The sequence below is a fragment of the Xyrauchen texanus genome, chromosome 41, assembly GCF_025860055.1.
Source record: "Xyrauchen texanus isolate HMW12.3.18 chromosome 41, RBS_HiC_50CHRs, whole genome shotgun sequence".
Lineage (NCBI taxonomy): Eukaryota > Metazoa > Chordata > Actinopteri > Cypriniformes > Catostomidae > Xyrauchen > Xyrauchen texanus.
In genome coordinates, this window is record NC_068316.1 from 6,198,265 (window position 1) to 6,223,880 (window position 25,616).

Consider the following 25,616-nt stretch of genomic DNA (forward strand, 5'->3'; position numbering starts at 1 on the left):
AGCTGATAGACAGGTGTTCAAATACTTATTTGCAGCTGTATCATACAAATAAATAGTTAAAAAATCATACATTGTGATTTCTGGATTTTTTTTTTAGATTATGTCTCTCACAGTGGACATGCACCTACGATGACAATTTCAGACCCCTCCATGATTTCCAAGTGGGAGAACTTGCAAAATAGCAGGGTGTTCAAATACTTATTTTTCCTCACTGTATATATATATATATATATATATATATATATATATATATATATATATATACTGTCCATTTCACCGGATGAGGTTAAATGAGAAATTAGGTTTATTATTATTATTATTCACAATAAATAGACAAAATCTATAATGCTGACTGGGCACCTTTACATATAGTCACATTTTTCTTTGTATGCCTTCGCTTTCATTTAGAACACTTGATTATATCATCGAAATATGCAGTGAATTGACAATAAAAGTATTGATAAATATTGTCAATGATGAAAGATTTATACTGTAGAACCAAGCTGTTCTAACTAGGGATGTGCAAAACTACTAATTTCCATAATATATATATATATATATATACTTAAATAAAGAGTATTGTAATGAGCCAAGTCCCCATCATTGCAAAAAAAAAAAAATGATCTTCACTTTTTTACTAGTTATTATTGGGATATTAGTTGATTTATAAACTGCAACTGGGATTTAACTTGTTTTTTACTCTTGTAGCCTCTATGTCTCTACAAACCACAGTACCAATGATCTGCCTTTCCACCAACTTAGTTATCAATATTTGCTAAATCCACTATCAGTTGACCTATAGTTTGTATAAATCCCCAGTCCTTAGCAAGCACCATTTAATCATTAAAACAATTTATACTGTATGGGCAAAGGCTGATTTGAACAAACATGGCTGAGCTGAACAAACGTGGACATGGTATGACATACTGGTCCATGGCAGCTTTCAGTTCCTTTCAGAACCTTGCATTCGGGGTCACATTCCAAACACGTTTTCTCTGACATGTACTCGCGGGGTAATCTGTAGAAACCAATTGATATCAACACAAAAAGCCAGTATCAACATATTTAACATTTTAAAGGGTTAGTTCAAACCAAACTTATGTCATTTACTCAACCTGATGTCATTCCGAATCCAAAAGACGTTTTTTCTTCCGTGAAACAAAAGAATGTTGACGCTAATATTTTATCCATACAATGAAAGTGAATGGTGACTGAAGCTATCATTCTGCCTAACATCTCCTTTACTGTTCCTCAGAAGAAAGAAAGTCATAAAGGTTTGAAACGACATGAGGGCGAGTAAATGATTACAGAATAAGTTTGCATTATAGCCAGACAGGCACATGTCAGCTGTTTCCTTCTCTCTTGTATTCATAAAATACAAATCTAGTCAATATTTTAACATTAAAAAATATTACAGCAGTAAATAAGGAATACAATGTAATAAGAACACCATGTGTTTGTTGAAATAGCTGTAAAGAGATGTTCAATGGACTAAAGGTTGACACTCACCCTTCCAGCAGGTTGCAGTGACTGACACAGCGTCCCCCACGGCTGACGTGCTGGCAGGAAATGCACATGGATGGCCCTGGGCCCCAGCAGCCTTCCCCTCCACACATGCTATCACAGGTACAGTTCTGTTGCTCTGAAGAGTACACATGAGAGTTTTTATTTGTTGTATACTTACACTACTGCATACTGTTGCATACTGAAACTGATGAATGAGCAACAATAGAGATCTGCCCAGCAGTTAAGCTGAAACCTGAACACAGCCTCACTGGTACAGACCAGATTTGTTTGTCTATTCTACTTTATACTGTAAAAAAAAAAAAAACAAAACAAAGAGCTGTTCTAACACAGTTGTCTCTACAGAGGATATTTTGGCCATGCAAGTTGAGCATGTCCAAGTGCCGCTTACCACAGCTATCCATTGCTGCATTGTTGCTGGTTCGAATGTGCTGTTTCTCTGATCTAAACAGCTTCTGCCAGTAGCTGCCTTCAATGTAACAGAGGCGCTGGTTTTCCTTAATGACAACATCACCGCTACTGATCTCTTTTAGCGAACGCAGGCCGAGATGCTCTAGGTGTGGGACATTCACTACTGCAAAACTGATGGTGCCCCTGCATTAGTGAACAAGAAAGAGAGAGGGAGAGAGACAAATACAGAAGCTGATTTAATGTGCAGAGACAACTATAAGTAATTTGTAGGTTGACGTATGCAAAAGGATGAAACACTAGTCGTGTTTCCATCTAAGTTATGAATATAAAGTGATAGTTCAAGCAAAAATGTCAATTCTTTCATCATTTACTTACCCTCATGCCATCCCAGATGTGTATGACTTTCTATGCTCTGTAGGTCCATACAAAGCAGGTGAATGGTGATCAGGCCTTTGAAGCTCCAAAATAGAGATAAAATCTGCATAAACATAATCCACGGCAATTGTTTAATCAATGTCTTCTGAAGCGATGCCGTTGGTTTTGGATGTGAACAGACCCAAATCGTCTCTTTTTTCACCGTACAACTTGCCATTGCAGTCTCTAGGCATGATCAAGATTTCAAGTTCGACTACACTTCCTAATGCTTGACACATATGCAGAGCACTAGATGGTGCTATAGGAAGTGCAATCAAGCTTGAAATCATGATCGCCAAGGACACTGCTGTCAAATGTGAAATGTAGTTATATTTTGGTCTGTTTTCACCCAAAACCAACTGGATCTCTTCAGAAGGCATTGATTAAACCACTGGAATCTTATGAATTACTTTTATGCTGACTTTATCTCCTTTTGGGAGCTTTTGGTGTTCAGGTCATCATTCACTTGCATTGTTTGGCTCTACAGAGCTGAGATATTCTTCTAAAAATCTTAATTTAGGTTCAACAGAAGAGAGAAAATCATATATATCTAGGATGGCATGAGGGTGAGTAGATGATGAGAGAATATTCCGTTTTGGGTGAACTATCCCTTTAAGTGCAAAATTTGCAATTTGCGAATAAAGCAGTGTTTTCATCCCATGTGTTGAAGAGAACAAAATTTTAATTTCTGGAGGAATTTGGCACAAAATAGATATGAAAATTAAAGCAGAAGCTACTGTGGCTCTTTTTTATTAAATGTAATAAATACCTACTAGTGGATTAGGCACCTGAACTTCATCTATGATATCATCAAAGGTAATGTAAAGTAATGGTAGCCAATCATTTTGAAGAAAGGCTTTGTGTCTGGCATTTCTAAATAACCAGAGCAACCTTTTAAATTCTATGCAATGATATTATTTATTATATTCTCTGAATGACTGGTGTATTAACATGGCTTGTTGAGGCAAAGTTATGTGACTTTTGATGTGCACCTATATTCCTACAGTTTATAAATTCTATGGGAATTTGTTTGGTAAATGTGTTTCCATCATTTTTTATGGGCATGTCTTTATACACCACCTCAAGTGAGTGTGTGTTTCTTTTTTTGTGTGTATTTTTTATACACAAAGTCGTTTGACTTAGGCCAGTAAGCACAGCCTAGCAACCACCCAGAACAGAATTTGTGATTCTGTTTGGTGCCACTAGTGCAATTTCTTAAAAAGACATTAAATCCTAATCACGGCTTGGATTGGAATAGTTTTGGTACTGCAATAATCTAAATCTAATGTCACACAGTACCTCAAAAGCAACCCAAATACAAAACTCACAGTAGTTTAGTTCTTCCTCTGATGATCTCCAGATTCTCAAAGTGACTGTGTGACTTGAGATGTTCAGGCCAATCTTGAATTAACAGAAACCCTAAGAGAAATAAATAGCATAGATAAATAATTATCTACCTTACACAAAAAGGCAAAGATCTTTCCAATGCCTGGATAGTTACTTTTAAAATATTAGCAAATTTTGCTAAAGATTGTTCAGGAGTTCAGTCAGTTTACCTGAAATTTCCTTCACTGTCTTGAAATAGTCGAGTTTCTCAAGGTCCATGCTTGGAGTATTTGTAAATGTGTCCCTTTAAACCTACAGTATATTTGTGTAAAATAAATACAGTTAGATGAAATGTATGGCATAAAGAAGAGATTAATTCAGTTTGGAGGTAGTGAGTAAAATCCCACCCTTGAAAAGTTGTCTTCAATATTGTAATATGGCCATTTATTTTGGTGCAGTTTATAAAAGAATCGATGTTAGTCACATTGATTGACATGACATTTGCTAGTGTTCCCATGCCAAGGCCATTGCATACTAAACAAAAACACAGATACCCTTAATGTGATGCAAAGCAACTGATTCCACATATATTTCATATTTTTTTAATTTGTATTGTGTAGCATGAATTCTATAAAAAACGACTGACCTTTCGGACACAAACCATCACATTTTTTGCAATTCCTTATTCCGTCCTCCTCCTCTTCATACATATTATCACCGCATGTTTGAACACAAGCACCGTGATCGATCACCACAAAGTTGTCTGCCGTAGAAAAAGTCATTTGTAATCAGTAAGTAAAATCAGTTACATTTTTTTGTAACTTTTTACAGTAAGGTTCTGTTCATTCACATTAGTAAATGCATGAGGGATAATGAACCTATGATGAACAATATATTTTTTTAAACATTAATTAATCTTGGAAAATACAATTGTTTATTGTTAGTTTATGTTAGTTAATAATGCATTTATATATATATATAACTTTTTATAAAAAAAATACATATTAGTAAATATAATAATAATATATAATAATGTAATATAAATGTATAATATAATAATAGTTTGTTTAAAGATATTTAATAAGTATAATGTATTTATAATAATGCATTATCTTACAAATACAACTTTTAATTTTACAAATATATTAGTATATGTTGAAATTAACCTTAACCCAGATTTATAATAATAATAATAATAATAATAATAATAATAATGTGTTTTATTTATATAGCGCCTTTTCAAGAGCTCAAGGTCGCTTTACAAGAAAATGAAACATGGGGACAAATACAAAGTGAGAGAGAGAGAAAAAGAGATAAGATAAACAAATACAACAATTCAACAGCTTGTGCTGGACTTTAAATTATGTGAGAAAAGATATATCTTTACTGGTGTAAAAGTCATGTTGTTTGTTTGTTCATTTTAAAGTAATAGTTCACCCAAAAATGAAAATTCTATCATTTACTCACCCTTATGCCATCCCAGATGTGTATGACTTTCTTTCATCTCCTGTACTAAAACAAAGATTTTTAGAAGAATTTCTCCGCTCTTTTGGACAATGCAAGTGAATGGGTGCCATAATTTGGAAGCCCCAAAAATCACATACTGTAAGTCAGCATAAAGGTAATCCAATGACTCCAGTGGTTAAATCCATGTCTTCAGAAGAGATATGATGAGAGAAATAGATCAATATTTGAGCCCTTTTTACTATACATTCTCCTCCCTGCTCAGTCAATCTCCACTTTAACCTTCTCTTTCACATTCTTCTTCTTGTGTTTTTGCATTTATGCATTTGGCAGACGCTTTTATCCAAAGCGACTTACTTTGTCCCCTTATTACAGGGACAATCCCCCCGGAGCAACCTGGAGTTAAGTGCCTTGCTCAAGGACACAATGGTGGCTGTGGGGATCGAACCAGCAACCTTCTGTTTAACAGTTAAGTGCTTTAGCCCACTACACCACCACCACTCGTCATAACCATAATGCATCAATAATATGCATTATTTATGCATATTAAGGATTTATAGCAAAAAATTATTTAAATATTGATCTTTTTCTCACCAACACCTATCATATCACTTGTAAAGACATGGATTAAAACACTGGAGTTATATGGATTACTTTTATGATGTCTTTATTTGCTTTTTGGAGCTTAACAATTTTGGCACCCATTCACTTGCATTTATTGACTTACAGAGCTGAAATGTTCTTCTAAAAATCAAAATTTGAAATATTTGAAATATTTGAAATAAAAACATACACATCTGGGATTTCATGATGGTGAGTAAATAATGAGAGAATTTTCTTTTTTGGGTAAACTATCCCTTTAACTGATGTCGTTAACTAATTATAGCAAATACAATGCTATTGTAAAGTGTTAACATTTTTTGTGTATAATTAAAAGATAATATAATATAACAATGAAGCATAATAATAAATACAGTTTTTATTATTTATATTCTACTTATTATTAACAGATACATGTGGAACAGATAGATGTGGATCTTCTGCTTATTATATTACTGTTTGCCTAAAATAAACCTTAACACCACAGAGAACTTAGTCCTTTGTTTTACATATACCCTGTTAAATATTCAGTATAACCTTTGGGGGTGTGTCTTTGCTGCTGAATTTTCAACCCTGACTTGTAGACCGAAGTGTCATTTTTGTCTCTGGCATAATGTTGTTTTACAGCAAACACTTCAACAATAGTAAAGACCCAATGTACCTCCATAACATTTTATGAATTGAATTATCTGATTTGATCTCAGCGTTCTTATTTTGTGATATTCACACAAACGTACAAGGGCATCTCTTCACACAGGTGGCTCCAAATTTGTATTTCCCATCAGGGTTGTGAACGAGTTGGTGAGTGTTTGGGTTGTACAGCATAAGACGAGGACACTCATCCTTACACGTCCGGTCATCCTGGAAGTCTCTGCAGGCCTGTACAAAAAAAATTTTATTTCAGTAACATTGCTCAAAGATGACTGTGTTCACATTTTATAGTCCTCTCTTAAATGTATCACAACATAAGCTGAGAGAGAATTTCATGTCAGCAAAATGAACATTATAACTGACATACTGTATATACCCACATGAATTGAAATTGGATTGAATTGCGAGCTAGTGATTAAGAATTTAATCTAATCTGGAAATTGAATAAATACTTAGCCCTATTTGGTAATCTAATGCAATAACATCCATACCTTTTGATGTGTGCTTTAAGGTCAGATACTTGTTGGGGCCACTGTATAAAAGTACATTTGTAGCCTTAATAAACAAATCTCAGCTATTTCTTCTGCATTAATCAGGGCTGTCGATTTAACGCGTTATTAATGTGCGATTAATTTTACAAAAAATAACGTGTTAAAAAAATTTGCGCAATTAACCGCACCATAATACGGAAGATTCCTGAGAAATGCAAGCTTGTAGTACCACCTGTTTACTCCAGAGGGCAGTTAGTGAAATTTCAGCTGTGTGAGCAACACACAGTTTGCTACATTGAACAAAACATTAACAACTCTTCAGCGGACACACAACATAAACATGCGTTACGGTCTTGCGTTCAAAACTCTTGAAGGAGCGCAAATGCAAACTAAGGGATCTTAAGATGTGTTTAAAGATTGAGTATTAAACTATATTTAACCTCTTAACCAGCACCCCTATTTTTGAGAATTTTCGGAAAATGACATACCCAAATACAAATGTCTGTAACTCCTAAACCATATGCTCCACATTCATAACTCTGATATTTTTTTAAACTAGACACTTGAAACTTTGTTACTCAAGAGTCATATTAATTCAAAAGTAGCATAGGAACAGAGTAAAACAAGGTCAAATTTACATGAAAGTGACTCACGATTTCTATGAATGAACTTCATTTAGGGAAAAATGTATCAGACTTTTATGTTAAAGGCCTGAAAACACCATAAAGATAAAACTGAATGTCTGACCATGTTCTGATTCAAATTTGAAGATGATACTCCCAAAAATGTAGTTTCTGTAAGCTTTTATTCAGGGAAAGTCTAGGCGTCCTTTCCAAAAGGCCATTTGGAGACTGTAATCTCATATCTTGCTAGTCTTCTCCACTGTAATTTTATAATCAAAACCATCTTCACCTGACTTCTTGTAATCCTTTCCTTCCATTTTTGTTATATTATATGCATCATAAATATAATGTGTGTGTGATATAAATATTATGTCTTTATGTATAATATACAGCTATCACCTAGCTACTCGTGTAGCCTCGTGTCTTTGCTAGTCATTTTATAATCAAAAACATGATATGAACAGAAAAACTGCCAATACTTCATAAACATAAAAACTCAAGACGATGTGTTTCAACTTAGCGATCTAATACGGGATCGAGTCCATGGAGAAACATCTCGTGTTACCAGCTTCAGCCCGGCCCTAATGACCGCGAGGTTCTGACCCGTGTGCAAAGTTTCAAGAGTTTTTGAGCATGTTAAGAGCCCCAAAAGTGCCCCGTAAGTCGTAAAAAAAAAAAAAAAAAAATAATAATAATAATAATAATAATAATAATAATAATAATGCGCTAGCGTAAAATGACTAAGAGCCTACGAGTGGACGCACTTGTATTAGACCTATGTATTAGACAGATCTTCTGAGGTAAACTAAGCAAACTGTCAATCACTTCATTCGTGTTTTAGTTGGTTAATACTCCCATCCATCAAAATTTTGCTGACAAGACATTGGGTGGCTTTTATCCAGTCAAAAACCGAGGTGCGAGAGTGACAGGTCCCACGAGCCTGTTGTTGCGCTCCCTTCATATTTTGGTCATTACAGAGCCTCTGATTGAAGGAGAGAAACAGGGAATGGCTCATTTTATCAGAAACAGTCCAAACTACGGGGAGAGATGGTTTTGAACATTGGAATACAAATTAGAATCGATATTTCATTGAAAGTGAACATGATGGATTACTCTAACTGGAAGCTCATGAAAACTGAGGAGGATATTTAGTTTTTTTCCCTATTTTTTGTTGTTTTGGATTAAAAAGTGGGATGCATTTTGAAGAGTAGACCCTTACATTGAAATGTATGCTGGTGTTTCTTGGATTCGTCCGAACTGATCTGAACCATAGGAGATGAAAGATAAGTATTGCCGCTCATTTTGTTCATATTTACAGGGTCGGTCTGTCAGCATTTTATTGAACCCTTTCCTCTCTGGTGTATTGATTGCAAAAACAAGTTCAGAACGTGATTCTTGAGTGTTTTAGCTTTCAAATGATGCATAGTTTATGATAGTTGATTGAATATTTGTTATAAAACAAAGGTAATAAAATTATAAACACCCCCCCAGGGCCCGCCGGCGCCCCCCTGCTGGTTAACAGGTGACCTGAACATTTTACTTTTATGACGCAACACACCCGAGATGCGACACAAGCATGTCTGACGCAGGTCGTATGGTCTTTACCTCACAAATATTGAATTACCAACAAGGTTAAGGAGGTGTCCTTTAAACTGTTACACCGTTTTTACCCCGTCAATTTAAGAAACATGCTCCCTGAAATAGATCCACTTTGCTCCTTCTGTAATGCTGTAGATTAATCTGCCCCTCACCTTTTTTGCGAATGTGTCCACGCTGTAGTATTTTGCAGAAAATTTTGTTTGTTTGTACGTACCTCTATTTTAACTAGTTTTTCTTTGCTTTGTAAAGATGTTTTATTTGGTTTTCACAGTTTTGATATCTTAAGTTAATATTTTCTGATTATTCTGTTTTTTTTATTGCCAAGTTTTTTATACATAAGTGTAAATTTATGTATAACGCCCCTATTTGCACTTTTTGTAAAGACTTGAAATATTATTTAAATACTCTTTGTACCTCCAACAACTCCAAAGCATTGAAAACCATTGCACTATGTAATGAATATAACGTCTTGGCATTATTGTAAAATATATCTGTAGTATTGTGTACTATACCCCTGGGTTGTTTCTAAAAAAAAAAAAATGTCTGACGCAGGTGTAGATTGACGGGTCCTTAAACAAGCCCTAATAATACATCTCGGACTGATTGATAAATTCACTTGTGAAATGGATTGCTGTGAACTGTGTGCTAATGATTGACTTATGATCAATAATATGGTAGTAAACAATACATTGTATTCTAAAGCCGCTTTTTGAATGGTCTTATCAATGATGAACTCTTCTGCCACATATATATATATATAATTTTTTAATATTTAAAGATAACTATGTATAATTATTTCATCATTATATATTGAGTTATTGTTATATGAGGGGCTTTCTCAGCAAATATTTGTATATGCGATTAATTAATCAGGACACCATGTAATTAATTTGATAAAAAATTTTAAGCGATTGACAGCCCTAATATTAATACATAAGAATATAAAAGTCTGAGTCTCAAGTTCGAATCCAGGGCATGCTGAGTGACTCCAGTCAGGCTTCCTAAGCAACCAATTGGCCCAGTTGCTAGGGTGGGTAGAGTCACATTGTGTTAACCTCCTCGTGGTCACTATAATGTGGTTCTCGTGATGCCGCGGAGAATAGCGTGAGCCTCCACACGCGCTAGGTCTCTGTGGTAACACGCTCAACAAGCCATGTGATAAGATGCGCGGATTGACTGTCTCAGATGCGGAGGCAACTGAGATTCGTCCTCCGCCAACCGGATTGAGGCAAGTCACTACACCACCAAGAGGACCTAGAGCGCATTGGGAATTGGGCATGCCAAATTGGGGAGAAGTCTGTCACTTAACATATTAAGAGCATGAAGCTATTCTCATATAGGTTCAACACAATCAAGAAGTATAAAATACATGAAATTTTACCTACTGGCCCATGACTATAGAAAACCCAGGAAGCTATTTTATATGACTGTGGAGGGGGATGTGGTCGTGTTTCTGTCTGTGGGGAGAGAGGAAGCAGTAAGAGCCATCACCTGGTGATTATTGACTGGAAACACCTGTGAAAACAGGCTTTAAAAGGCCGGTGGAACGCCAGACTGGGAGAGAGACTCAGAGTCACACAAACGCAACCCTAACTGGAACTGAATGCTGTGAAGATGTTTATTTAGAATCTAATTAGATTATGTTGACTGTTATCACTGAAGCTGATGAGTTTTCTGAGTGAGTGTCTTGTTGAAAGTTTGAGTGAAACCTTAAGAATAAAAAGAATACTCATGGGGACTGCAATGCTGACTCCTGCATCCTCCTTTCCACCCTTATACTGAGAACGTTACAATGACTAATGAAAACTGCAACACTCACCAGGCAGTCTGTGGGTTTGGGTCCGGTGCAGCCCACAGCACAGTGTTCATTACAGCAGTCGATGGGTTTGGGCCCCTTGCACCTCCACGAGCACTGCTCAGCACAATTTAAGAGTCACTGACAGTAAAGACAAAAGCACATGTATTGGGAACTAGTTCACAAACATTCAAACCATTTATTTAAGGAATACATTGCCTATACAATAGAACTTACAAGTCTGGCAGTTCTCAGGTCCTGGCGCCCAACACATTCCATTGAAGCATCCTGTGTCACATCGTCTGCCTGAAGTGGGAAAGATTATTTATTATTTATGTAATCTAAATTGCTCAATTTGTGTTACACGATTTACAAGGTTAATTCTGTACCTCTAAACACTTACACTGAGGGCCAGTCCCACCCGAAACATTCACATCACTGTTCCTATCCACAATGTCCAACCACTGTATGGTCTCCACATTGCACAGCAAAGGATTATCAGCTATTATAACCCCACCTTTGAGAATTTCTGCCACATAACAAAAATAGTTCTGGTTGACAGAGGTTTACAGATCATTTTTCATTGACAAACAATAAAAAAAAAGAGAGCTTTTTAAATTTTTGTGGAAAATATGAGTGGTGCTTTCCCATGCAAAACAAGCCACGACTATTGTATGATCTTGTGGATGGTTGCCAAGCCATTTCTATGTGGTTACTAAGGTGAGTGATTTTAGAACACTGCTAGGTGGTTGCTAGGGGGTTCTGGCTGGTTGCTAGGTGGTTGCTTACTACCCAAGACAAAAGAGCCGACCATCAAGTCTCTATGATATTCTGGTCCCTAGATAAAACATTCATCGATCTCACTGACATAATGTCCCTCTTTTCCTTTGTTAATTAACAAAAAAAAAAGTGATCTCATTAACCCATATAATGTGTAGACATTATATGGGTTAATGAGATCACTTTTTTTTTGTCTGCATCAATTAAATTATTTAAAAATACATTACTTATGCAATTCACACAAAACAATTAGTTTAATACACCTCTACTATGATGAACATGTTTTTAATTACTGAGTTCAAAGTCATTTTTAAAAATTTTCTGGGGCTTAAAGTAAAAAATATCATGTGGTATAACTGTCTTGAGACAGTAAGAAAATCAAAGTCTCATTAAAAGCTTAAATTCTTGAAAATGAAATGTGGGCATGAGTAGCGCAGAATAATCTTTTATTATTATTTCGGTAAAACTACAATACGGGTGCATTAATAAGCATTAATTCATGTTTAACTAATGCACAGATAATATTGAGTTAATGTATGACTCATGATTAACTAAGCCATTAATTAATGATTACCACATCAGCAACTAATAAAGAGTCTGTTTGATTAATATATTAAGTCATATATGAATTGCTATTAATTAATCCATGATGACATTTAATTATAAGCAATTCATATATGACTTAATACATTAATCAGACAGACTCTTTATTTGTTGCTGATGTGGCAATCATTAATGAATGGATTAGTTAATCATGAGTCATCCATTAACTCTATTAATGCACCTGTATTGTAGTGTTCCCATTATTTCTTTAAAAATAAGCAGTGAAACTATTTTGAGTAATATTTGAAAAACATTTGTCCACCAAATCATCATGTGGTCATGTGGTGTAACCATTTGGTTGTCATGAGAGAAAAAAACAACATAAAATAGAGAGGACCCTTTTAGACCCATTGGCTATTTGTGAATAGACTTGTGAAATTTTAGACCTGTGACTTGTGAAGGCACATTTTGTGCAGGTTATTTGGTGTACCCTGAAAATACTTCTTGAAAAATCATGATTTTGTTAAAATATATATATATATATATATATATATATATATATATATATATATATATATATATATATATATATATATATATATATATATATTACATTTACCTTGAAAAATATGTCTGAAAGCTTGTGAAATTAATTATTTTGTTGCATACAATCTCATGCATTCAAGGTGAAAGGAAACTATTTAAATAATTCCACATGACATTTAAATTACATTGTCATACATTTTTTATTTGTTGTTGTTGTTGTTGTTGTTGTTTTTAGAAAATGCTATACATTTTTTTCAAAAATTGGTGAAACCAAAACAGATTCAAAGATTCAATTTCTACAAACATGACATGTTTTAAAACTAACTTATTAGATATTTGGATAACCTTATTCGTCAAAGAACCATTTGTTATTTTGATTCAGTACTTGTGTTACATCACTATAACATGGAAACTAATAGTAAGTAGGATTTCATAGTTATGCATATTGATTGAATACAGCAAAGTACAGTATGTGTGTTGTTTTCCTAGTATGTATATACAGCATCTTACGCCACATTGTGGTGCCTGAAAACACATAAATGTACATTTTGTCATTTATACCTGTTAGGTTTCTTAGAGGCAGTTCTCGCAGTCCACTGATGATACTGCTGTTCTCGGAAGAGCCGTTCCTGTGATAGTTTGCTATCACAGCAAGGGTGTACTTGTTAATGAAGTGAGAATGTCCACGAATGAGATGCAGGTTTTCCAAGGGAATCACATCCACATGGTTGAAAGCAATTAGAACATAGCCACCTACTTCCTCAATGCTCTGTGATATGAAATAAACATAAATAACAGTCTGAAGCAAATGTCCCCCACCCCCCCAAAAAAAATCACATTTGAACAAGTTAAAGTTAATGTTTGACTGTTTATCCAACATGATCACACAGGCAAATTCAGACATTAAAAAAAAACATACACCAATTGTTGCAGACAAAACCTTCAACCTCCAGTTTTTGATTTTTTAAATTTTTAAAAAACAATCAGTTTTGTTTATCACAGTTTAACCTTCCCAAAAATTATAGATATTGTACAAACTTTTTTTAAACATAATACATTTGTCCAGACTGGTCTCTGTGAATTCAGCAACAGTAAGTCTAAAGTTCTTTTTTGAAATCGGTCTGTGCTTACTGAAATTCAAACTACTACAGCCCCCAGTGGCCAAAGCTAGAAGTGTTGTTGAATGAATGGGCATGTGTGAGCCACAGTTTCTAGATGAAATGTCCACTAAGTTGTGCCAAAAGAGAGCTGTCTTTGCTTGCACAAAACGTTATCATTTGCTCTACAGGAAAAAGTAAGCACATTTTAATTGATGCAAAGATGGCGCCTGTCAATAACTCGGCAGAATGTTTCAGGGTACTGGAACATTTGGTAGCAATATGTTGAGTTCCTGTGTGATGTTGATTTGTTAAATTATTATTAGTATTATTATTATTACCAATAACCTTTTTGTATAGTTGTATACAGTATAAGGGCTGCAAAAATATCTTCTGTTATTGCATATTGATTATATTTGTTATTTAGTGTATAAAGTGGTCACTTACCTTAAGGAAGGAGAGGTCGTTGTACTCCTGAATGTGAGTTATTTCCAAGTTCTCCAACACTACTGTACAGTTACTGTACATCCATACCATGGTCTTGTAGTGGTGGTCTGGCTGTCCCAGAAGAGTGAGCTTATTACTGGCTCCTTGACACACTTTAAAATAAAACATTGATTTTTTTTCAGTAACCCTGCTACAGAGGTGTTCATTAATAAACTACATAAAAGACACATCTAGAGCATATACATTTACAGAACTCTGTATGACATTCAGTTCTAACCTGCTATGATAGATATAGTCTTTGTTGTTAAATTATATTGTTTCTATATGGAAATTCTGTGACTAAATACAGTAATGTCTACTATCTTATAAGGTGTGATATTTCATAAGAACAATATACATTTCACACCTCTCTATTAAATAATAAGGCCTGGCTTGGTGAAATTAAAATATATAAAATGATATCTCTCAACTGTATACCATGTTTTCAAGGAGCTAACGAAAATACAGTAGATGTGACAAATAGTATTTGTTTAAGTTTCATACTGTAGCAGGCAATAACTAGAAATTCAGTAAATATATGCCTACATATTCAGAGAGGATCAAATCATGATGGCAACAGTGTAGAAAGAGTTAATTCTATGATGGTTTCAGATGAGAAGATTATTAATTATTTTATACTAAATATTTGCATTTAAAATGTAAACAAATGAAAAGCATATGCTTATGCAGCTATATTTGCAGAGCACCTCTAAATCATCTATGCCAACATTACACAATTACCCAAATAACTGTCTCTCTTACATCAATAGGGACATCTGAACTAAGATAATGGTAACATCAGACTATCCCAAGTGCTTCTTATTATGATATATTTTTTAGCTCAGAGTATTATTCAGTTCTTCATGCTAACATAAGCTCAGTCTCATCCAATCTCCTCTTTACTGATAGCAGCAACACCAAACCAGGATCATATTACAGATTTCACAAAAATGCTCTACATCCTTGGTGAACATTGACACGTTTTGTTTTTAATCACAAAGGATTTTAAGTTCTGTTACATTGTGCTCATAGTACCTAATTTACATATTTTCACATATAGTAAAAAAACGTAAAAATAGGAATATGATTTTATTAGCAACAGAAGTATGTGTGCACAGTAAAAATGTTAATTTTGTTGTGATACCAAACAAAATATTTGGTGATACTTTTGGCACAGCAATTAAACACTTTAGTATAGTTATTGAATGTACAGTAAATTATACAAAGAATTAAACCAGAAGTGAGAATTTTTTACTAAATCACTCAGTAAGGTATTAATGTGTATTACATATATTGCCCTATATTGACATCTTGCATGTGTGAGTGACTAAAGTTTGAAACAACTCTGTGTAAACAACTGGCTTGATGTTGTTTTTGTTGAGTAAGTTTGCACTGTTGCAAAAAGTATTGATCTGCATGATCACAAACAGTCAACAGAATTCATCATAATGCATCCTGTTTTCAATCTAAAAGGTCTTTCCTGGAAAATACCTGTATGTTTATACATGCTCCTGCTTTAACAGAAATACCTAAATGAGTTGGCTTTGGAAAACTGGATATTCAGATGTGTTAAATGCATGTCTTCTCCAAAAAAATTAAATAAATATGGATACTGGATAATAGTGCAGTTTACTTGACAGAAATCTCACCTATCTGTCTAATTCACAATACTTCAGGAGAAAATATGTTCAAAGGTGATTACTGGCCACAGATATTATGCAATTAATTGTTCATTTATCATAGTAGTGGTATTTACAACCATGCCTATTTGATGCACATAGCATAAGAACCATTAATGTTTTTGTAGGCATTGTATTAAACAAGTCCATGCTGTTTACAAAATGCAGGAAAATGCTATATTTTCCTGAGTTCATACAATGGTTTTATTTTAACAGTGAAGTCACAAATAGACAATATGTTGGCTTATTTCATTTAGAGACACACGATTTAGTATATGTTCCTTACATTATGCCACAAATACTTTTGATTGTCCTTAACTTGCTGTGGGGATGATGTTGTGGATGTGTGTCTTTTTGCAGAAGAGAGGGAGTGGTTTCCTACGAAAACGTCTAGGTTACGTATGTAACCTCCGTTCCCCGATGGAGGGAACAAGACGTTGTGTCAGAGAAGCGACACTAGGGTTCTCTCTTGAGCGCCGATATTCACCTCTGAACTATGAAAAAAGGCCAATGAGAGTTGGCAACCAGTATTTGCATGTCCGCCCCGGACATACGGGTATTTAAGCGGCGCAAATCACGGGAGTTCATTCAGGATTTTTCTGAGGAGCCGGAAATGGTCCGGCCACAACAGGGGCTCGGCTCAGCGACGTGGCAGGGGAGACACAGCGTCTCGTTCCCTCCATCGGGGAACGGAGGTTACATACGTAACCTAGACGTTCCCCTTCTGTCGCTCTCTCCACGTTGTGTCAGAGAAGCGACACTAGGGGTCCACTTAAAAGAGCCATGCGCTGAGCGCGTATGCGTGATCCGCTGATACAGGAGCGAGCAGGTATTCCTATGTGCAGAAGCGACCAACTGTATCAGGCTGCACGTACCCTTCCCCAATGCCCCATTTAAGCCATCAGGATTCCTTATCGTTACCCTGGAGGGGGAACAAGGTGACGACGCCAACATGGGAACGGGCCAGCCTGGCTGGGCCTCTTTTCTCTCTATGTTTCTCGCATAGAGCAACTACGGCCGGGGCCCTTACACGCATTGAGGGAAGGGGTCTTAGCCCTTATTAGGGCGGAGAAGACCCTGCGGAGGCCACACCTACCCGGGAGGGAGGCAAATTTTGAGTGGCAAATACATCGCATGGCCTATACTTAGGTCTTATCGCGGAAAAGTAGTCTGGTGGTAGATCCAGCCTCGCAGAGGGGAAGCATACAGCACGGCAACCGAGGCAGCTGTAACTGCCTAAGGGAAACACGGAGTCAACTTCGTGAGGGGACAGAACCGTGGTTTTACACACAGGGGAGTCCGTACAGGAGGCCTTACCTGTGGGGCACCTATACCAGTACAGGGTAGCTTGCGGTACCACGCAGTGGTTTGGGTTGGCGAGTTCCTCCACGAGAACTGCGACCCATGAGGGCTAGGGAGGAGTCAACCAGTGTCCCAAACCTGGGATCTCCTGGGAATGAAGGCACACTGTTTCCCCTGGTTAGGGGAAGGGTGCTGGGTGCAAGCGATTCACCCGGTCAGATCGTGGGCGTGCCACCGAGTTCTCACGGGCTCGGTACCTGAGAGAACACGGGACGATACTGACTCAACTTCGGAGATTGTAGAATCTCGCAAAAGTGTTAGGTGTTGCCCAGCCCGCTGCTCTACAAATGTCTGCTAGGGCAGTGCCCCTAGCCAGTGCCCACGAGGGCCTAACACTCCTGGTGGAGTGGGCTCGGACCCGCAAAGGGGGCACGGCCTGGGTGTGATAAGCCAGGGAAATGGCGTCGACAACCCAGTGGGCGAGTCTCTGCTTGGAGACAGCATTCCCTTTCTGCTGTCCCCCAAAACAGGCGAAGAGCTGCTCAGAGCATCTGGTGCTCTGTGTGCGGTCCAGGTAAATACGTAAGGCACGTACTGGACACAGCAGTGAAAGGGCTGGGTCTGCCTCCTCCGGGGCAGCTTGCAGGTTCACCACCTGATCCCTGAAGGGTGTGGTAGGACCCTGCAGGCGGTCTTAGGATCACGAAAGTGTCCGCCGGACCGAACTCCAGGCAAGCGTCGCTAACAGAGAACGCATGCAGGTCCCCGACCCTCTTGATGGAAGCGAGCGATCAGCAGGGCGGTCTTGAGAGAGAGGGCCCTGAGTCCAACTGAGTCAAGCGGCTCGAAGGGGGTCTCCGAGTCCCATAAGGGCGACCGAGAGATCCCAGGAGGGAAACAGGTTAGGCCGGGAGGAGTCATCCTCCGGGCACCTTTTAGGAACCTGGCGATTAAGTCGTGCTTACCAAGAGACTTGCCGTCTACCGTGTAGCGTGGTGGGCGCGATAGCGGCAACATACACCTTGAGGGTGGAGGGGACAGCCTCCTCTCCAGCCTCTCCTGAAGAAACACGAGCACTGACCTAACTGCGCACTTCTGCGGGTCTTCGGCTCGGGAAGAACACCAGTCCATGAACAGACGCCACTTCAGGGCGTAAAGATGCCTGGTCGAAGGGGCTCTGGCTTGGTTAATAGTGTCTATGATGGCCGAAGGTAGGCGGCTAGATCCTCAGCGTCCGTCCAGGGACCAGGCGTGGAGATTCCAGAGGTCTGGATCGCGGATGCCAGAGCGTGCCCGTCCCTGAGAAGAAGGTCCTTCCTCAGGGGAATTAGCCAGGGAGGGGCTGTCATGAGGAGGCGTGAGATCCGAAAACCACGTCGGTTGGGCCAGTAGGGGGCCACCAGAGTGACTTGCTCCTTGTCCTCCCTGACCTTGCATAGCACCTGTGCAAGAAGGCTCACTGGGGAAAAGCGTGCTTGCGCAGCCTCAGTGGGCCAGCTGTGCCAGAGCATCTGTCCCAAGGGGAGCCTCTGTGAGGGCATACCAGAGCCGGACAGTGGGAGGTTTCCTGGGAGGCAAACAGGTCTACCTGGGCCTTGCGAACCTGTCCCAAATCAGCTGGACCGATTGGGGGTGGAGCCTCCACTCTCCACCCGGGCAAGTTTTGCCTTGACAGCGCATCCACTATCACATTGAGGTTGCGGGGATGTGAGTGGCGCGCAGTGACTCCAGTAGCTGCTGACTCCAAAGGAGGAGGCGGCCAGGCGAGCTGTGACATGTGGAGGGAACGTACTCCGCCTTGGCGGTTTATGTAAGCCACCACCGTGGTGCTGTCTGTCCTGACTAGGACATGCTTGCCCGCGAATCAGCGGAAGAAATTTCTTCAGGGCAAGAAAAGCGGCCAGCAGCTCTAGGCAGTTGATGTGCCAGCGCAGCGAGCCTCGGTTCCACCGGCCTGCGGCTCTGCGCCCGTTGCACTGCAGCCCCAACCCAATTTGAGGCGTCGGTTGTAACCAGAACGTGACAGGACACCTGCTGCAAGGGTACTCCTGCCCGTAGAAAGCAGAGGTCTGTCCAGGGTTTGAAGGTTTGGCGGCAGGCAGGGGTAACTTCCACACCGTGCGTGCCGTGGCGCCATGCTCGATCTCGGGACTGGAGTCTGGAGCCAATGCTGAAGTGGTCTCATATGCATCAACCCCAGTGGCGGCGCCGCTGGAGGATGCCATATGCCCCAGGAGCCGTTGGAAACATTTCAAAGGGACCACGGTGCCTGGTTCGAAGAAGCGAGGCATTCCAGCACTGACTGAGCACGCTTCGTTGGAGAGGCGTGCTGTCATTGAGACTGAGTCTAACTCCAAACCGAGAAAAGAGATGCTCTGGACGGGGTGAGCTTGCTCTTTTCCCAGTTGACCTGAAACCCTAAGCGGCCGAGGTGCTCGAGCACCTGGTCTCTGTGTCTTGATAGTAATTCCTGCGAGGAGGCCAAAATGAGCCAATCGTCGAGGTAATTGAGTATCGTATGCCCGCTCCTCAGTGGCGGGGCAAGAGCCGCCTCTGCGACCTTCGTGAAGACGCGAGGGACAGAGACAGGCGAAGGGGAGGACCTTGTACTGATACGCCTGGCCGTCGAACGCGAACCGTAGAAAGGGTCGATGTCGAGGCGAATTGAGACGTGGAAGAACGCGTCCTTCAGGTCTACCGCTGCGAACCAATCTAGATGCTGGACACCAGATAGAATTTGTTTCTGGGTAAGCATTTTGAGCGGGAGTTTGGACAAGGTCCGATTGAAAACTTCGCAGGTCCAAGATCGAGTCGTATGCCGCCGCCTTTCTTGGGTACAACGAGTAAGGGCTGTAGAAAACCTTCTTCGTTTCGGTCGGAGGGACAGGCTCTATCGCGTCCTTGATTAGAAGGGAGGCGATTTCCTCACGCAGGGAGTGGGCATGTTCGCCGTGCACTGCGGAGGAACGAACGCCCACGAAGGGGGGGTGGAGACCTGGCAAACTGAATTGCGTAACCAAGTCGGATGGTCCGGTGCAGCCACCGTGACGAGCTGTGCAGTGAAAGCCATGCCTCTAAGCTCCGTGCTAGGGGCACCAAGGGGACGAGTATTTTGGACGTACCGGCGGGGCTTCGCAGCGGTCGCGGAACAGGTAACGCGGCGTCGGGAGGCTGTGGCGTCCCGAGGCTCTGGTGCTGAGAATAAACTCAAAGCACTTACCTTGTTCCACGCACCCGGCAGGGGCGGGTTCAGTGACTGAGGAGGAGGTCTGACTGGCGTCCTCTGGACTCGTCTGAACCGGCCGGCCGGGAACAGTCGTGGGGCTGAGGGCGGAAGCACCACATCCTGGGCCCGAGACTGTTGAGACCTGAAAGCAAAGTGCCGTGAAGAACGGCATTTGCGGGCCATGTGACCCAGAGGTAAAGGAAATAGCTCTTTTATTGAGAATTTGGGTACCGCAGCCCCGTCAGGGGTGCGGCAAATGAAAAAACAAAAGATTCTCCTCCCGGCCCTCCACCGGGGACGGGTGGTCTTACCACCTCGGAGCTAACTTCTCGTCCTCTGGGTCCGCTGTCTCAGGGACACTTAGGAGCCTTCAGGGTCCTCGAAGGGGTCCGTGAGGCAGGGGGCGTACGCTTCCTGCGGTTTGCTCGATGCCGGTGCTGAGAGCTGGGCCCAGGTTGGGGCGGAGCAGAAGGTCTTCTGGCCGCGGGAGGACGCCCTCGGCGAGCAAGTGGGGCCTGGGCCGTGGCGGCAAGCTTGTGGCGCGGCATGATGTGCGAAATGGCCTCCGTCTGCTTCTTCACCAGGGAGAACTGCTGGGCAAAGTCCTCAACGGTGTCGCCGAAGAGGCCGAACTGGGAGACAGGGGCGTTGAGGAAGCGAGTCTTGTCAGCTTCACGCATCTCAACCAAGTCCAGCCATTGCTGACGTTCCTGGACCACCAGAGTGGCCATCGCCTGCCCGAGTGCCTGCGCTGTGACCTTCATCGCTCTCAGGGCGAGGTCGGTCTCTGAGCGCAGTTCCTGCAGCGTGTCAGGATCAGGGCCACCCCCGTGCATGTTGCGAAGTGCCTTGGCTTGGTGGACCTGCAGGAGAGCCATGGCATGCAGGGCGGAAGCGGCGCGTCCAGTAGCGCTGTAGGCCTTCGCGGTGAGCGAGGATGTTGCTCTACAGGACCGGGAATGGAGTACAGGGCGGCCCCGCCAGGTGTCAGCTCATCATGCACCTCCGGGAAGAAAGGAACCGGGGGGGCGAGGCTGTGAGCGCTCCACCTAGAACCAATCGTCCAGCGTGATGGCTGTGGGACGATGGAGGTTCCAATCCAGGCCACGCTGTTGGCTGCCGAGAGCATATCGAGCAGGTGCGCGGCTCCTCCTGGGCGCAAGCCCGAGCGGCAGCAGAGGAGCTCTCAGCATCAGAGCGCCAGCTCGATGTCATGCGAACTCATCTGCTTCCAGCACAAGGAGCGGTAGGCAGACTGGCTGTGAGCGGTCGCCGCCACCTCGAAGGGACGGAGTCAACAGCGTGCCGAGCGCGGGTGGTCCGAGGGAGCGATGGAGCTGCACCGCTGCCATCCCGAGCGCTCCATCGCCAGCGTATGGCCTCAATCCGTGGGAAGAAGCATATGCGGCGACTGAGTGGCTGCTACGGTTGCAAGCCGCCTCCTGACGTTGTCATGGTCATGTTCCGCAATGAGAACATGAACCATCCAGAGCGCAGCCTCAGCGTGATCACTGCCCAGACACGGAGACAACGCCTGTGTCGTCGAAGCGAGAGTACTCATCTGCATCCAGGAACAACACAGAGGCGGAAAGGCATCTTTATAAAGGCACATCCTTAAAGGACGCTCAACGCTGCTGTGTTTTTGCTCTTTAGAGGAAACTCTTTTAAATAAAATCACTCTTTTATGAATGAAAGAACTCGTGAGAGATCTTTCTTATCTGCAACTGTCGATGCGCTCAGGGGCAGGAAGTGCACAGCCATGCAAACAGGAGAACAGGAGCCGCTGTTGTGCGCCGTAGAATCCAACAGCATGCAGCAGAGGATAGCAGGAACTCGGTGTGTAAAACGCAGCAGTCTGCAAACACGACCATTGGCTCCGAAGAAATTTTCTGAATGAACTCCCGTATTTGCGCCGCTTAAATACCCGTATGTCCAGGGGCGGGACATGCAAATACTGGTTGCCAACTCTCATTGGCCTTTTTTCATAGTTCAGAGGTGAATATCGGCGCTCAAGAGAGACCCCTAGTGTCGCTTCTCTGACACAACGTGGAGAGAGCGACAGAAGGGGAACTGCTATCACTATGACTCTGTGGCACTATTAAAATATTGCTCTATATGTTTGAGTGTCCCGACCATCCAACACAACATTGATTCAACCAATGGTGTTAGTTTAGGGCTGGACTTTGTTTGTTCGATCAACGGCAGATGGGGTTTGTATTAGAAAAATGTTGGGAAAACATTTATTTTTGCTATTCCTTTTGATGGCTTCGAAATAACACACTTCAGGCTTTTTACTTCGGAGTAACAATTTCACATGCTTTTGGTTCTTAAATCATCTGTTCACACACACTCACACTGGCATTATGTTCTTTCCACAGTAGTGTCTATAAGTTACTGTTGTCACCCCAAATGAGAGACATGTTGTTACCAACTTAATTGCAGAAAATACAATTTACAGCATCTCAATCCAACAGAGACGTCTCACTTCATCGTGTGTCTCTAAATGAAATAAGCCAACATATTGTCTATTTGTGACTTCACTGTTAAAATAAAACCATTGTATGAACTCAGTTCTTTGCTGACAGAAAAATAAAAAATATAGCATTTTTAAACAGCATGGACTTGTTTAATACAATACCTATATCTAGATAGAGAAGTCACAAACATATAACATGTTGGCTTGTTTGATTTTAGAAAAAAACGATATACTGTAATGATCATACCATATTTGTATTTTGCAAATCACTTATACATTTGTACATTTTCTGAAGAAAATATGAGTTGTACAGTACTTGCCCATGCAAAAGTAGCCACTTCTATGTTAGGGTGTTATGGGTGATTGCAAGGGCATTGCTGTGCAATTGCTAAGGTGTTCTGAGTGGTTGTTAGCACATTGCTATGTGATTGGTAGGGTCCTCTGGATTGTTGTTTAATGTTCCATGTCAAAAGAGTCCATCCCTTAGTATCTGTGACATTTTGCTCCCTAGATATGTTTCGGGTCCCACATTGAATGTAAATCTATGGGATTTTTTTCTTCCCATAGAGTATGCTTGTAGTTTTTTCCTGCATTGTTTTCAGAATAAACAGATTCACATAGCTTCGAGGCAATTACTTTGTTTCATTGTTGTCCATGAATTTTACGCCATCAAAGAATCAGATAATTTTTTCCCCCCGAGCAGGATTACTCTGTTTTTGACGTTTGAGCATGGCTATTCACCTCACAAATTCCACAAAGCCTAGACTCAAAACTTAAAAATAGGAATACGATTTTATTAGCAACAGAAGTATGTGTGCACGGTAAATAATGTTTTTATTGTTATAATCTTTGTTTCCCTTTATTTAACTTACACAATCATTTCTGTCATTTCTAATGGATATTACTGATGATGAAGTGATCAAAAAAGTGCAATGAATTTATCATTGCAGGTTGTAACTTAGGCAACATTTTTACACTGTGTAAATAAATGGAAAACTAGTTTTATTACCCTATAATCTGCTTTTCATATGAATAGTTTTTACTATTTTTTTTTATTTACTGTAAAAATAATATAAGCGAAGAAATATTATGGGTTCAATACTAGTTAAGCTCATTCCACAGCATTTGTGTCATAACGTTGATTAGCAAAAACAATAATTTTGACTTGCCCCTTATTTTCTTAAAGAAAGCTAAAATCTGGGTTGTAGTGAGGCACTTACAATGGAAGTGAATGGGGCAAATCTGTAAACATTAAAATACTCACTGTTTCAAAAGAATAGCCACAAAACTTAACAAAAATGTGTTAACATTTTAGTGTGATGAAATTGTTTACTAACCTTTTCTGTGTAACGTTATATCTAATTTGACAACTCCGCTGCAATGACGAAGTCATGCCATAAACCCTGTAATCCTGCAAAAGTGATGATTTAAACAACTTTACAGATCAGAGTTAATGTACGTTATTTTATATAATTATAAGCTTCACATTTCTGCCTTTAATCCCTACAAAAATTGGCTTAATTGACTTCCATTGTAAGTGTCTTACTGTAACCTCGTTTGTTGCGGGGGGTTTTTTAAGGAGGGATGAGTTGAAATTATTTTTGTGGTTATCAGCATTATGCCACAAATGCAGTCGATTAAGCTTAACTTGTATTGTACACAGAATATTCTTTTATCTCTCAAACATGCCCAACAATTGTAGACAGAGATAACCTGGAAGTTATCTTTACATAAAACACACTATTATGCTGCCATCTCACAATGTATGATTGACTTTGCTCTCAATCATCCATCAAAGTGCTGTCTATTATACAGTATCTAAACATGTATGAAATTTGATATTTTATTGATATTTAATTAGATTGAATTGCTCTATCCAGCCATAAAATTCACAGTGCAGGGATTAAACTTCACCATGACCTTCCCCTGATGGAGTGGGCCTACTGTATATAATTTTAACTAAGAATCAATGAAACATTTCATACCACTTACTAGATCAATAAAATATGATGTTTAAATAGATGACAAGTACTAAATTGACATTTAGACAAAATCGACAGTAAAGAATAATGTTTGGCATAATTATTCATCTAGAGAATTCATTTAAATTGATTTGTTATTTTCCATTCAATTTACCCAATATAGCCTCTAGCTGGTGGTATTTTTCTATGTAAACATGCACTAGATGACTTTGACCATTGCACAGCATCTCCCTGTTTTTCAACATCTCGCACAGGAGCATTTTTTAATGCAAGAATGTGTTTGGTCTGAACGCCCCCTAATATGATCAGATGTATTCATACCAGCTCAGATGTGTGAGGGACAGTGTGCTAAATAGATATTTTGGAATGTAACTAAGTTGTTTTTCATTAACAATGTAAAATAGCTGCAATTCATAACAGAATGCTAGTACGCATTGCAGTATGTGTCAGTGTTGCAGCAAAGCACTATAGTAAGCATATTTTCTTTGTTTACTCTCAGTACACAGTGATGTACACTCACTGCAACTCTGGCCCACCCACATTCCTGTTTCACGAGAATGGGTACAATTTATTTCCAGTAAATGAAACTTGCTGTTATTCA

The 25,616-nt window shown here is 40.1% G+C and overlaps 1 protein-coding gene across 1 annotated transcript in view; it reads right to left on the bottom strand.

Annotated features, from left to right (window-relative positions):
* Window positions 1-14,439, bottom strand: part of LOC127634442 (epidermal growth factor receptor) — a 16,697-nt gene extending 2,258 nt beyond the window's left edge. Inside the window, 13 exon segments of the mRNA XM_052114012.1 lie at window positions 928-1,018; window positions 1,510-1,642; window positions 1,916-2,118; window positions 3,678-3,768; window positions 3,906-3,979; window positions 4,083-4,209; window positions 4,322-4,438; window positions 6,477-6,618; window positions 10,923-11,039; window positions 11,113-11,204; window positions 11,302-11,427; window positions 13,329-13,536; window positions 14,312-14,439. Of these exon segments, the coding sequence (XP_051969972.1) occupies window positions 928-1,018; window positions 1,510-1,642; window positions 1,916-2,118; window positions 3,678-3,768; window positions 3,906-3,979; window positions 4,083-4,209; window positions 4,322-4,438; window positions 6,477-6,618; window positions 10,923-11,039; window positions 11,113-11,204; window positions 11,302-11,427; window positions 13,329-13,536; window positions 14,312-14,401 (1,611 nt within the window). The 5' untranslated portion in view covers window positions 14,402-14,439.
* Between the last annotated feature and the right edge of the window lie 11,177 nt (window positions 14,440-25,616).